Consider the following 12,367-nt stretch of genomic DNA (forward strand, 5'->3'; position numbering starts at 1 on the left):
GTGCCCTTTGGCAAACCCTGGAATTGTGTGGGGTTGCAAAAACTTAAAGCACCAGAATGGCTCCAGAACTTGGGAAAGATACTTTTTGTTGGGCTTATGCAACCCCCATAGTGACAAGGATTCTAGGTGTCATAGTCCAAGGAAATCAATGTTTCCAAGTTCTTTGTGGCAGAAAAATAGATGCCTATATGGGTAAGTTTAAGCTGCAATAAATTACTTTGCATTCAAGCATCCTCTTCCACCTATTTTACATGTCATTTTTGTTTCTTTTTCCCTAAGCCTGAAGGCAGTATCCTGAAAGATCGTTTCAAGAGCCTCCAAAAACGTAATCTCATAGAGCCCAGAGAGCGTGCAAAGTGAGTGAAGCAACAGTATTGGATGATGCCCATGCAGTATCACCTCAAACTCTTGTTCGCTGAAGCAGTATAATCTCTTTCTGTAAATTACAATGGGAGGCACCTTTTGCACTTGATCAAGAAACTCACAGTTTATATTTCTGAATGCATCACAGGGATTGGAATAAGGCAAACCCAGAACCATGACTCAGAAAGAGAGATAAGGGAGTAGCCTCATCTGTGGGTTGGTTAGTTGGACTGACCAGCGGACTGATTGGTCTATCAAAATATGTGTACCTTAAAGTCATTTCCGACTTACAGTGACCCTATCATAGGGATTTCTCAGCAAGATTTGTTCAGAGGAGGTTTGCCATTTCCTTCCACTGAGGCTGAGAAAGCTTTGCTATTACTTCTGTAATTGAAAATGTGGTACCAGAGGCAGAAATAACATGAAACGAATAGGGATAGGTTCCTACACCAAAAAGAAGAGCCACTTAACATGTTTCAGCAAACCTTTTATTCAAAACCAACAATATGCACAGTCAGGTAAGCTTTGCATAAGTGAACAAAACCATTTTGAATCTTGTCAAGATCACTTGAGGACTTATTCTAAAATGCATCCAAGGATGAATTTTCCTTTACTAGCCTCCAGTTTTCTTATGATTTCCATTTTGGTGGCCAAAGGTATAGATCTATGTTGAAGTAGCTGGTGAGACAGGCTAATCTTCTGCCCTCTTTTTTCTCTTTTTTGATGTTCACACATGCTGACTAAAAGGTTTTGGAAGCCGCTGCTGTTTACTCTGCCTATTTAGGCAGGTGTGCACAGCTTCAGTGAAAGTGGCTAGAGAACTGCATTGTTTACTGCAGACTTGATGCTCTGATATGAAAAGTCTCTGGTTCTCCAGTCCTCCACCATGCTGCAGTGATGATAAAAACCTTCCAGCTAGACAGAGGATGAGGTGAAAGAGGGGTGGGCACATATAAGAAGATTAAAAAGGAGCATCTTTGTCAGAGTGTGTGTTAACTTGGATGTGTTGGTTTTATGTGAGGAAGGAATGTGTGTTAGTTGCACCGAGTCCCTAAAATTCCTTGCTCTTTCTTTCCAGATTCAAAAGGAAATATCGCCTTAAATATGTTGAAAAACGTGCCTTCCGGGAGATCACGTAAGTGTCTGACAAAGTCACTGGTTCATCTCTTAGTAACTAAGGAGTTTACTGCAAAGCTAAAAATGTGATTTACTGCTGCCAATTTCAAGTTTGAATTTGGGATACATCCAGATTTTATTGCATGCATTTTGTTGCCAGTGCCACCGGCCAAGTGCAGCCCAGCTAACTTCAGGTAGATTCTGCACTCAGCCAGCCTCTTTTCAAAACCAGGAAGCTCCTGGCTTTGGGAATCGGCCAGCTGAGTTCAGATTCTAGCCAGACGTTACCTGGTAAACGCCTAAGAAAACTTGGAAATAGAATGTTGTGGGATGGTGCTATATTTAGAAAAGATTCTCCTGGGGAGGGAGGGGGGCTATAATTTTCAGAATTAAGTCTAAAAATTGGTATTTCAAAAAAGTAATTTTTTCCAAGCTCTGATACTGAGATACTTCAGCCTTCTGCTGTCAGCAACAAGGCTGGCTAACTGATCCCATTCTGCAGACCAATAAGTGGGTTCTTCTTCAGGTATGATCACTAGGCAGGTTTTTCTGGTTCTGCTGATTTTGTTTAAAAAGGAGGGAAGGAAGAGCGAAGGAAAAAAAGAAATGTGGCATCATCTTTAAGACTAAATTAGCTTTTGTGAGTATAAATCTACTTCTACTCTCCCTTGTCCCATGTGGTAAAAAATGTCCTCCAGTTATACCCATGTCCTGGGTTAAGTTAGACTACATAGTGTTCTCCATTACACCAGTCCAGTTGGAATTTTAGGTGTAGTCTTCATGTTTGGCAGAATGAGGGAATGGAATGCATCACACTATAGTGGACCTTTCATATTGGTGGGCTGACAATCCATGGATTTGACTGTCCGCAAATCACAATGTCCTATATTATTCAATGGCCGTGTATGCATGCAGATGTGCCTGTGCACATGTTGCTGCCATTGCATAATATGGGGTATGATCATTTGCGATTTTTCCCATGTGTGTGGGGGCCCTGGAACCTAGCTTCCTCACACTTAAAAACAAAGCTACCCCATCAGAGGAAGACAGTCTAGGCTGCTTAAATGCTTCCCTTCCATGCTAGCTTTCTTACAGCAGTAAGTTTGTTCTGCTTTTATATACAGAAGGATTCAGCGTTGGCATTTCCCACCTGTAGTCTCCCACCTCCTTTCTCCCTCCTTGTGCTTCAGACCCCCTTGCTATAGGCACAGAATGAACTAGATGAGGAAGGGGAGTGGCAAGATGCATAATACTGATATGAAGAAGTGAGGACTTTTGAGAGACATTCACATTCATTTGGGGCACCATGTCCTTTCCTTCACCTCTGAAGCCTCCAGGTGATTGACAGCTGTCATAGGGTTCCTTTTGAGAAAGAGGGAGCACACATTCCTTGTAGCATTTAGTTCAGGGCAGCTAATAGTCCAGCGAAAAGGAGGTCTTCCCTTTGCTTTGGTTCTCTCCCTGCCAAGTAGTACCTGTTCTTTCCAAATGGATCTCTCTCATACCTAGTTCAGACAGTTTAGTATTTGACGTCTAAATCAGCTGTCTCTCTTTCTCCAGTTTACTGGTGTTGTCTCTGGCTGAAAGAGAAATGTAGCTGAATGCAGCCATTCATCTCCCTTTGGTTTTTGACTGCTCCACTCAAATTCGCTGTTGTTTTCTCTCCCTTCTCTCTCTGTCTCTCTCTGCAGGTTGTAGAGCATGGATTGCCCCAGGGAAACTCATCCTGTCCCCTCATGTTTCATTAAAACGCCATAAACACACTGGAGACATCATCTCTTCTTTTTTCCTTGTTGGTCTTAAATATATATGCAAGGTGGAAGAGGGTATAACCCTGTTTCTTTTCTTCATCATGTGAAAGTGGCCCAGTGAGTCTTCTAAGTCCACAACTGGACATTCTGTCCCAAGCCTGTTTCTTACTCTGCTCTTAAAAGAATAATTCCAAAATCTTAGTAAGGGTAATGTCTTATTATAAAGCCAATTCAAAGGTCACAATAAGTGTTGCAAGGTTTTGAGATCTCCAGATCTCTTCATTAAAAGACATACATAGAGCAGGTGGTAGAAAGTCTGATTTGGTGATTTAGGCCATGATGTTTTGTGTGATTTGTTTTTAAATGAAATGGGGAAGCAGGCTTCTACAGGCATCTGAATTTCACGTAGCAGATGACAGGGTGGTTTCAAGTTGCACCTGCCTAGAACTGTAGGATTGCCAGCAGACACAAACCTTTGATCTTCAAGTTGGTTCCCTGCATTTTGTCTTGACCTTGTAAGTTAATATCCATTTGTGCTTGCTTTGCATAACTTGATTTTGGATTCTGCTTACTGTTGAGAAAGAAATGGCTTCACATGTGCTGTGTACATCCTTTATGTGTGGATGGGAACTGAGATTATCCCAGGCAAAATGTACAGAGTGGGACAGGCTATCAGTAGAGCTTAGCAAAGTTACTTTTCTGGAAGCTCATTAAGAGGTGCTATGTTTGCTGCAGATTTTGGAAGCTACAATCAAAAACGGTAAGTCTTCCAACCTCTTACCATCAAATAGCTACACAAAATCCATTGTCTGCAGAGCCAGTAGATGTCTCATTATTGGATGCTGAGAGAACATGAGTCAAGTGTAGAGTGCTTATTCTTTCTGCTACTCTGCTCAAGGAGATGTGACCGAATTTTTAAATTCTGTGAAGCCATTGTACTTGAACCAGTTGGAAAGGCGGGCGCTAGCAGTGCATGATGTGCAGGCATCTGTGGTTGGGAAGGTGAAATCACCTCGGAGGGGAATCTTGCTCTGCTTGTCCCCAACCTCACTTTACCACCTACTGTTGGATGTAAAGGTCTGGACTATGAAGGAGGTTTAGTGTAATCCAAGAGAGAGTAGTTCTTAATCTCCAAAGACTGAGTGAGGATGGGTTTGTTGTCATCACAGCAGCAAAGGCCCATCCTACTTGTTCCCAAAACGACTCTCCTGCCTGCCTTTTCAACCTCTTCTTCCATTGCTGAATCACCCTAAGAACTGAGAAGCTTCATCTTGACATTAAACCCCTGAATCTTCCTCATCCCTGCTGTGTCTTGTCCTACTGCTGGCTCTTCACTCTTCCTTCCTTTCAAGTATTAAACTGTCAGCCGGCAGCATCCCATCCTGCCTAGAGAAAAGGAGATTAAAACACCCCCACTTCCTACCATGAGATACTGAGGATTTGTCTTCCAGACCTTTGATCATCTCGGCAGCTCTTCTCTCCATCCTTAGTTTGTCAGCATTCGTCATTGAGCTCTAGTCTTGAGCGTCCCCCTGTCTCTGCTTGCTAGCAGGATGCGAGTGCAGCCTGGGGGCCCAAGGAGAATCCTCTAATATTTTAGGCTGCTTTGTGCATCGCTGCGGAACCCTGCGATGCCCATCTGCCTCAGTTGCAAAAAAGATATAGGTCACCTGGTTTGGGGGAGGAAAAGGTTGGGAAGGCAACAGGCTTCCCGGTTCCTCGCCAGCTGTCAGCAAAGAGGTGGCTTTGGGTGTATCTTGTCTCCTATCTACTTGCTGTCACCTCGAGGGCTGGCTTTCATTTGCGATGAGCAAGGCAGCACCATTGGGATTTCATCTGCATGACTGAACAACATCTGGCTTCTTTTTCTGGTTCCTCCCTCCCCTTGCTTGTTTCCCTGCAATCCAAGATAGGCCCATGCTAGTCCCTGTATCCTCTCCCTTCCCCTGCATCCTGGGGGAGCTGGTGCTCCCTTTTTGGAATAGATGGGGCCCACTGCAGAGTCCTTTTCTCTTTCCACATTGGCCTGTGACCTGCTTTGGTACTAATGCCGTCGGGCACCTGAGCACCACCTATGTGACCCACTGCCCTGGAGTACTTGCCTGTGCTGCTGCACACCTGCTGTTCTTGTGAGCTGCCAGGTATCCCGCCTGTTCATGCACACAGTGAAAAATGGATATGCTGTGGCCTGTGATAAAAAGGGGGAAATGCTGCCACTCACCGTTACAGTGTTCCTGCCCAAAGTTCATGTGATTCTTGTACATTTTCATAGACACCTGTTACTGAGACAAAGCCACACCTGTTTTGTAAATGAGAATTATGGTTGTATTTTGCAAATATGAGAAGCATATTCCTTTAGAAGAGGTGGAGGCCTGTGTTTATGTCTGAGTCTGCCTCCTTGGAGTACTGCAGCAATCAACTGAGTCTATACAAGTGAATTATAAATGGTCCAGTCACACCATCTTGCACAAATAGATGACAGAATTGCTGCCCTCAGTAGAGACAGAAGAGAAATGTGTGTGACCAGCCTCCTTAAGAGAGAACAGTCAGAATGAAAATACGGTGTATTAGGTGCCAACACTCTTTAGGGGTAGCAGAGTGAATTGGTTGGCCTTGGCTCAGTTGCAAAGTTGTTGCTTGCCATCAAATTGACTGACGGATGGCAATTCTGTGAAAGAAATACCTGTAATTCACCCTATCAACAATTCTGCCTCAGGCCTTTGTTTCCTTGACTATGTCCATCTGGAATGCAGTCTTCCTGTTTGCCTCTCCTTTCCTTACCAAGCATTATTATCTTTTCTAGTAAGTCCCATCTTCTCATGATTTGTCCAAAGTATAATAGTCTCAGTTTAGTTACCTTGGCTTCTAGGGAGAGCCCTATCAGTTTTCTTCCCTGTCCAGCTTTCACAGGCCATACATAGAAATTGGAAATAACAGCTGCGAAGGCATAATGCAAAATAAAGGCTTGTGTGATGTTCCTTTTGTTTTGCCTCCCTTCTCCTTAACAGGAGGATGTTTGCCTGGCATTTCCTGAAGACTGACATCACCAAGCATGAACAGTGGTGTGATTTAGCAGTTTTATAACCAAAGAAGTGTTAATTGTCTACATTTGTTCCATCTTTACAAAAAGTTGGATGTTATTATTTCCATATTACACGTGGGGCAGGTGGGGGAGAGGTGGATTCCTAGTAGTGTCTGGTTCAAGCAGGTTTAAGTCATAGATTTTTCCATCTCTCCCAGGCTGAGGGAGGCCTTCCAGATGTGTTGGACTACAGGTCCCATTACCCGAGTGCATGATTGTGACAACTGTAAACCAACACATGGGATGAAGTGCAGGCTTGGCTAATGTATTTCTTCTGATTCTTGGTTAGGAGCAGCTCCCTTCTGAAAATGGGATCCCATTTTGACAGAGGGGTGTGATTAAAGGGCATTCTCTGCCTAAAGATCATGCAAGTGTGCAGCTGAAAATTTGGCAGCGAAGTGGTGAAACAGGAGGGAGGAAGCTTTGATGCAAACCTTTTCAGTGAATTTGTGCCTTAATCTCAAGACCTTGGAAGGGAAAACAATGTTGCCTGCTCTAGTCTTCTGTCCATTTGAGAATTTAAATGGGCCCAACATTGCTAGGCTTACTTACTTTTTAAAAAGAAATGCTTGTACTATTGATAAGACCTGGGGGTTGTGTAATGGGGGTTTCTAGATGAGAGGATGTAATATATCTGGTGGAGATTTTCTTACAGGGAATTCAAGAATGTAGTCTGGGGAGTGGTAGGCAAGGAGATATCTTGTGTTCTCTTTCCCCAGATGTCTATAAAGCCAATAACAAGCTGTTCTCTCCTCCTTCCTTTCCCCTTCATTTGGTGTGATGTAGAACAGAGAAAGCGCCAAAGGAAGCAGGTGTGAAGGAGAAAAGGAGGAGGGAATGGAGAGAAAGAAGCACCTGTGTTTGGATCTTGCTTTGTCTATCCTCTGCTTCCTCTGAGAAACAAGGCTCTCCCCCCACCACCACCACCACCACTGGTACTGCTACCACCCCTGGTCTCCAAGGACTGTACTGTTAGTTCAAGGCTCAATGGTACATTACAGCATCCATGCATAATTGACACTGGATAATGTAATTTTGCTGTCATGTGCGGGAGCCAGCTAGCCCCCCCCCCCCCTTTCCAGCTCACATCTGGGTGTAAAAATAGAAGCAGAGTCCCTTGCTAAGAATAGCGTCAAACTCCATCCGTCTCCTCTGCCCCAGGACTGAGAACTGGGGTATAGAGATGCATGAGGTGGAGGAAAAAAGAATGTTATGACCCCATACGAATTCTGGTGCTACAAAGGGGAGAACCAAAGTACACACAAAGATGTGTGTCCTTCTGAGCCTGCTTCTCATGGAGAGGGGAGAGCAGTGGTTGAGCCCTACCACATTATTGCAAGTGAATGGGATGTTCCATGTCCCTGCTTATTGAAAGATAGCATTCCATGGAAAAGGCTAACCTAGGATTGATTGTCCTGACATCCTAACTCTCCTCGTGCTGAAGTTTATTTTTTTGGCTTAGGTTTATGTACTTGGGTATGCACTTTATAGGAGCCAGTGTGGTGTAGTGGTTTGAGTGTTGGACTTGGACTTTGGAGACCAGGTTTTGAGTCCCAGCTTATAGTATACGCTGATTGTTGTATGCCTTCAAGTCAACACTGACTTGTTGAGACTGTACCCTAGGGTTTTCTTGGCAAGATTTATTAAGACATGGGTTTACTGTTGGGTAGTTTCCATCACCAGCAGGGATTTGAACTGTGGTCTCCCAGAGTCCTAGTCCGACAGTAAAACCACTACACCACACTGGCTTGTATTCAGCCAGTAGGAAGACTGGAAATAAATGGAGGCCTACATCCTACCCCAATGCAGTCCCAATTTTGTTTTTTTAGTACTTCCACAAACAAGGTTTAAGGGTGGTCATCTGTAATAATGGATGGGTTTGCTCAAGAGAGAGAAAGAGAAAGTTGGAAATAGTGGGGCTGTGTGCATTGTGTATTACAAAAAGCGAAGGAGAGGAAGCAAGGAAGTACATGTCTTGATCTGTGTTCTTGCCCTCTGGAAGAGTGATGCTCAGCGTGTCATTCCTCCTGTGTGCATAATGGCTGTTCAGAAGATGCACAAAGCACTGGGTTGCCAATCCCCTAACTGGCTCTGCTCTTCTGCCTTAACAACAACAGGGCTGCTCTGCCCTGGCTGAATCTGTTGTTTTACAGGCACACAAACAGGGGAGGGGGGACTGTATCCTTCCACTTTTAACTTAGCACTTTGCACTTGTCTCAGCTTGGCATCCTCTTAGTAGAGGAGCATCAGTGGCAGGGGGGAATGACAGGTTAACAGCTGCCAAAGCCCTGCTGGGCAAAGGCCTCTATTAATAGAGATATACATATAAATAAGATCTCACCTCATTCCCAGTGTAAATGAGCAAGCTTTTGGAGGCGGGGAGGGAGTTGCCTTCCCCAACTTGGGCTGCCTTCAAGATGGATGGGTAAAGGGCAGAGATGTAGCTGTGCTGCAGAGGGCATTTTGACAAGAACAGGGTGCTTTTTGTGAGCCTGCATGTTGCAGTGGTTTGAGTGTTGCACTAGGACTCCAGGAAACCTGATATCCAAATCCTGGCTTAGCCATAGAGACACATTAGGTGACTGGGCAAGTCACATTCTCTTATCTATTCAAGAAAACCCTGTTCTTTCTCCAATGCTCTGATGGGACACATTGGACCTGGATTAGTTCTTGTTGTGTGCCTTCATGTAGTTTCCAACTTATGGCAACTCTAAGGCTGTTTTTTTGGCAAGATTTGTTCAAAGGAGGTTTGCCTTGAGACTGAGAGCATATGACTTGCCCAACGTCACCCAGTGACTTTCATGGTGCAGCAGGGAGTCGAACCCTGGTCTCCAGCTAGTCCAACACTCACATCACTATGCCATGCTGGCTGTCAAGGAAACATTAAAACAGTGAATAAAAATGAAGGCCTAAATACCCTGAAGGCACCAGATCCTGATCTGCAAAGAGTCAGCTCTGGTTAATATTTGGATGGGCGCAGCGCCAAGGATTACAAGATGCTGTAGGCTATATTTCAGAGGAAGGGAATGGCAAAGCACCTCTGAGTATCTTTTGCCTTAGAAAATCCTATGGAATTCATGGGGTTGCCATAAATTAACAGGTGACTTGAAGGCACATACACACAAGAGTATAAGCAGATCTCTTGCTTATAGAATGGGGTTGGTTTAGGAGACATTTCAGGCCACTGCTGGCCTATTGCATCTGGTCAGCCTAAGATAAATGTTGGCAAATGGTAGCCTCAGGGTTAAATCTGACCTTTTCCTTAGTTGCAAACACTCAGGAGGAGTGAGAAAAATGAAGAATGTGAAGGCTGTGCTCTGCTGCTTTCAAAGAGGAGTAGAGAATACTTGTTCCTTCATCCTCTCTAAAAGGTCCTCTAGAAGAATGACTTGGTGATCAGGCAAGTTTGGATCACCATTTGGCACCATTTTCCTTCCATGTCGCTTTAAGATAAAGTAAGATGGCTATCAGGGATGTAATTCAACACAGGCCGCCTTAGTATGTTACCAGCTTGGCTTTCGATCTGTTTGAGTCAAGACTGAAGATCTTTTAGTCCTAATGATGTTTTACTCCAAAACCACCTCAGTCCCCAACTATTGGCCATGCTGTCTTGAGCTTCTGGGAGCTGAAGTCTGAAACATCTGGAAGGCCACAAGGTCTCCACTACCAGTACAAGGAGAGAGATGAGGAGCAAAGAGATAGATGTGAGTAAATGTGGCTAAGCCAAAAACTTCATCCAGAAAATAGTTTGAAGGAAGGACAGGGCTTGGGCTTGGACACATTACAGCAATTGCTGGAATGTCTTATCCAGCATGGCTAAGGGTTATGATGTCTGGGACGTTTTGCGCATTTTGATGCAAAAAACCAAACAAAACCTTTTCCCAAGCTTGGGGCCTTCTTTGAATTGCAACTTCATCAGCCCTTATTAGTACTGTATAGACAAAAGTGAGAATGGATGGGAGTTGCTGTCTGGGAACATCTAAAGAACTAAAATAAATGGTGCAGGAAGGCTCAACAGACATGGGTGATGGGCATGTGGACTGGTGCCCTGAAAGCACACCTCCCATTTTAGTAGTGCCTCCAGTTCCTGCCCTCCACCCTTCTCTTCTGTCTTCTGAGCGCCTCATATTTTTGTCTGAACTCCTTTGCTCATCTGTTTGGGTCACCAAAGCAGCTTAGAGGGGGTTTACACTCTTAACTGCACCACAGGAGGGCAAGTAAAATGGACGGGTGTGACATAGGGGGCTGCCTATGAACAGCTTAGGGGACGGGGACAGAAGGAAGTGGGAGGATTAGTAAATGTAATAGAGGAGGAACTGTTGCCTGGGCTGTGTGCCTGCTGTCTGCTATCCTTCCCCCCTGACTTTTGGAAAGGGAAGCGTTTTGGGGTGTTGAGATGAGGCTCCTGGGGTTCTTCTCCCTTGGAGGCAGGAAGGGCTCTTGGTCAGATCTCCTGGGTTGCCTCACATCCCTTTGGAACTGAGAGATCTTGGACCATTCAGCCTGTGCCTGTTTGGTCCCTTGCAGGCGTGAGCCAGATGGTGCCCAGTTAACCTCCTTCTCTGCTTTAGACCTATTAGAAGACAGATTAAGGGATGAAAGGCCACTGCAGCTGACAGCGGTGGGAGGGGGCATGCGTCCGTGTGTCTCTGTGTGCTCTCACACACGGGTGCATCGGAGAGGAGAGGTTTTGCCTTGCCAAGATCCCTTGGGCCGAGGCAATGGGACAGCCCTGTGCCATGGCAGTAGGACAGAACTGGGGGAGAAAATAAGAGAGGAAGATTTGGAGAATTTCCATCAGAGGGAAAACATCATGTACCCATAGTCTGATTGTCTCTGGTGGATGCTGCATTGCTAGCGTTGCCTCTTTACAGAAGCAGATCCAGAACTTAAAAAGCGGTCAAGCTGGCTGGGAGATTTTAGGGAACCTGAGCTGAGCCGATTGGTGGCATTCTTGGAGTCTCTCATTCATAGGATCTCTATAAGTCAAAGTCTGCTAGACAGCAAATAACAGTCCTTTGCGCTTCCTCCTGTGCGTATCAGAACAACCTGACATGCTGAAATTAAATCTTATTTGTCACAGCAATAGAACAGGGGTGGTGGCTAAAACATTGCCCTCCCAGTATTGGTAACTCCCATCATTCTTCAGCATTTACGATGCAGACTAGAACTGCTGGGACTTATAGTCCAAAGCCTCGAGGGCCATACTTTGTCCACTTCTGCAATCAAACACTGGGGAGCTTTATATCTGTAGATCGTGCTGTTCTTAAGGATAGAGGCACGTGCCTGGATTTTTTAATAAATGGTAGCCCTAGCAGCAATCGAAGAGGCACTGATCCAGTTGCCTCTTCCTTTGGAATATTTTCAGTGCCACACAGAGAGGTAAACCTATTCTTGTCTGCCCTGTCCTGATAAACCAAATACCAACAGAGAGACAACCAGGGAGAAAAATGATCAAAACATTCCTTTTTTTATTGCATACCTTACTGGGTTTTTGGTTTTTCTTTTTTTAAAAAAAAATCACGCTTATTAAATATTTACATTACAGCAGCTGAGAGAACGCCAGTCGTGCAAGAGAGAGTTCAGGGAGAACCTCCTCTCATCTCCTCCCCATTGTTTGCTTTTTCCCAAGGGGGGAAATACATATGTATATCTAGAACCCACAAAGCGAGCCCCCCCCCCCTGTCCTCCCCCCCCGAAAGCCACCCTGCTGTTTCATGCGTTTGCATCACCTGGTCCATAAAAAGGAGTCATAGGCACAAGTTTCCACGAACCCCACTGTTTTGCTTGCACCATAATCATAGTAGTTACTAAGTGTGTAAATTATGAAATGGAAGCCAGATTGAAAGAAGACGACGGGGAGCAGAACCTCTGCTCCCTCTGCCCTTCCCTTGGCTCCTGAGGAGCTGGATTTCTCTATTCAGCCCTTAAAGCGAAGGTGAAGCCCCTTCCCCTGAAGTTGGAGGAGAAGGGCTGTGGAAAGCACCTGCAGAATATTGCATCATGAACTTGGGAGGTATTGTGGTCAGTTCTGTAGGTTATTCAATTGGTTGGT

At 44.9% G+C, this 12,367-nt stretch overlaps 1 protein-coding gene across 1 annotated transcript in view; it reads left to right on the forward strand.

Annotated features, from left to right (window-relative positions):
- Positions 1 to 1,502, forward strand: part of LOC121917569 (ribosome biogenesis protein NOP53-like) — a gene marked incomplete at its 5' end in the record, with an annotated part of 12,818 nt that extends 11,316 nt beyond the window's left edge. Inside the window, 2 exon segments of the mRNA XM_042443639.1 lie at positions 280 to 356; positions 1,442 to 1,502. Of these exon segments, the coding sequence (XP_042299573.1) occupies positions 280 to 356; positions 1,442 to 1,502 (138 nt within the window).
- Positions 1,503 to 12,367: the final 10,865 nt, after the last annotated feature.

This window comes from Sceloporus undulatus, unplaced genomic scaffold (assembly GCF_019175285.1).
Source record: "Sceloporus undulatus isolate JIND9_A2432 ecotype Alabama unplaced genomic scaffold, SceUnd_v1.1 scaffold_23, whole genome shotgun sequence".
Taxonomy (NCBI): Eukaryota; Metazoa; Chordata; class Lepidosauria; order Squamata; family Phrynosomatidae; genus Sceloporus; species Sceloporus undulatus.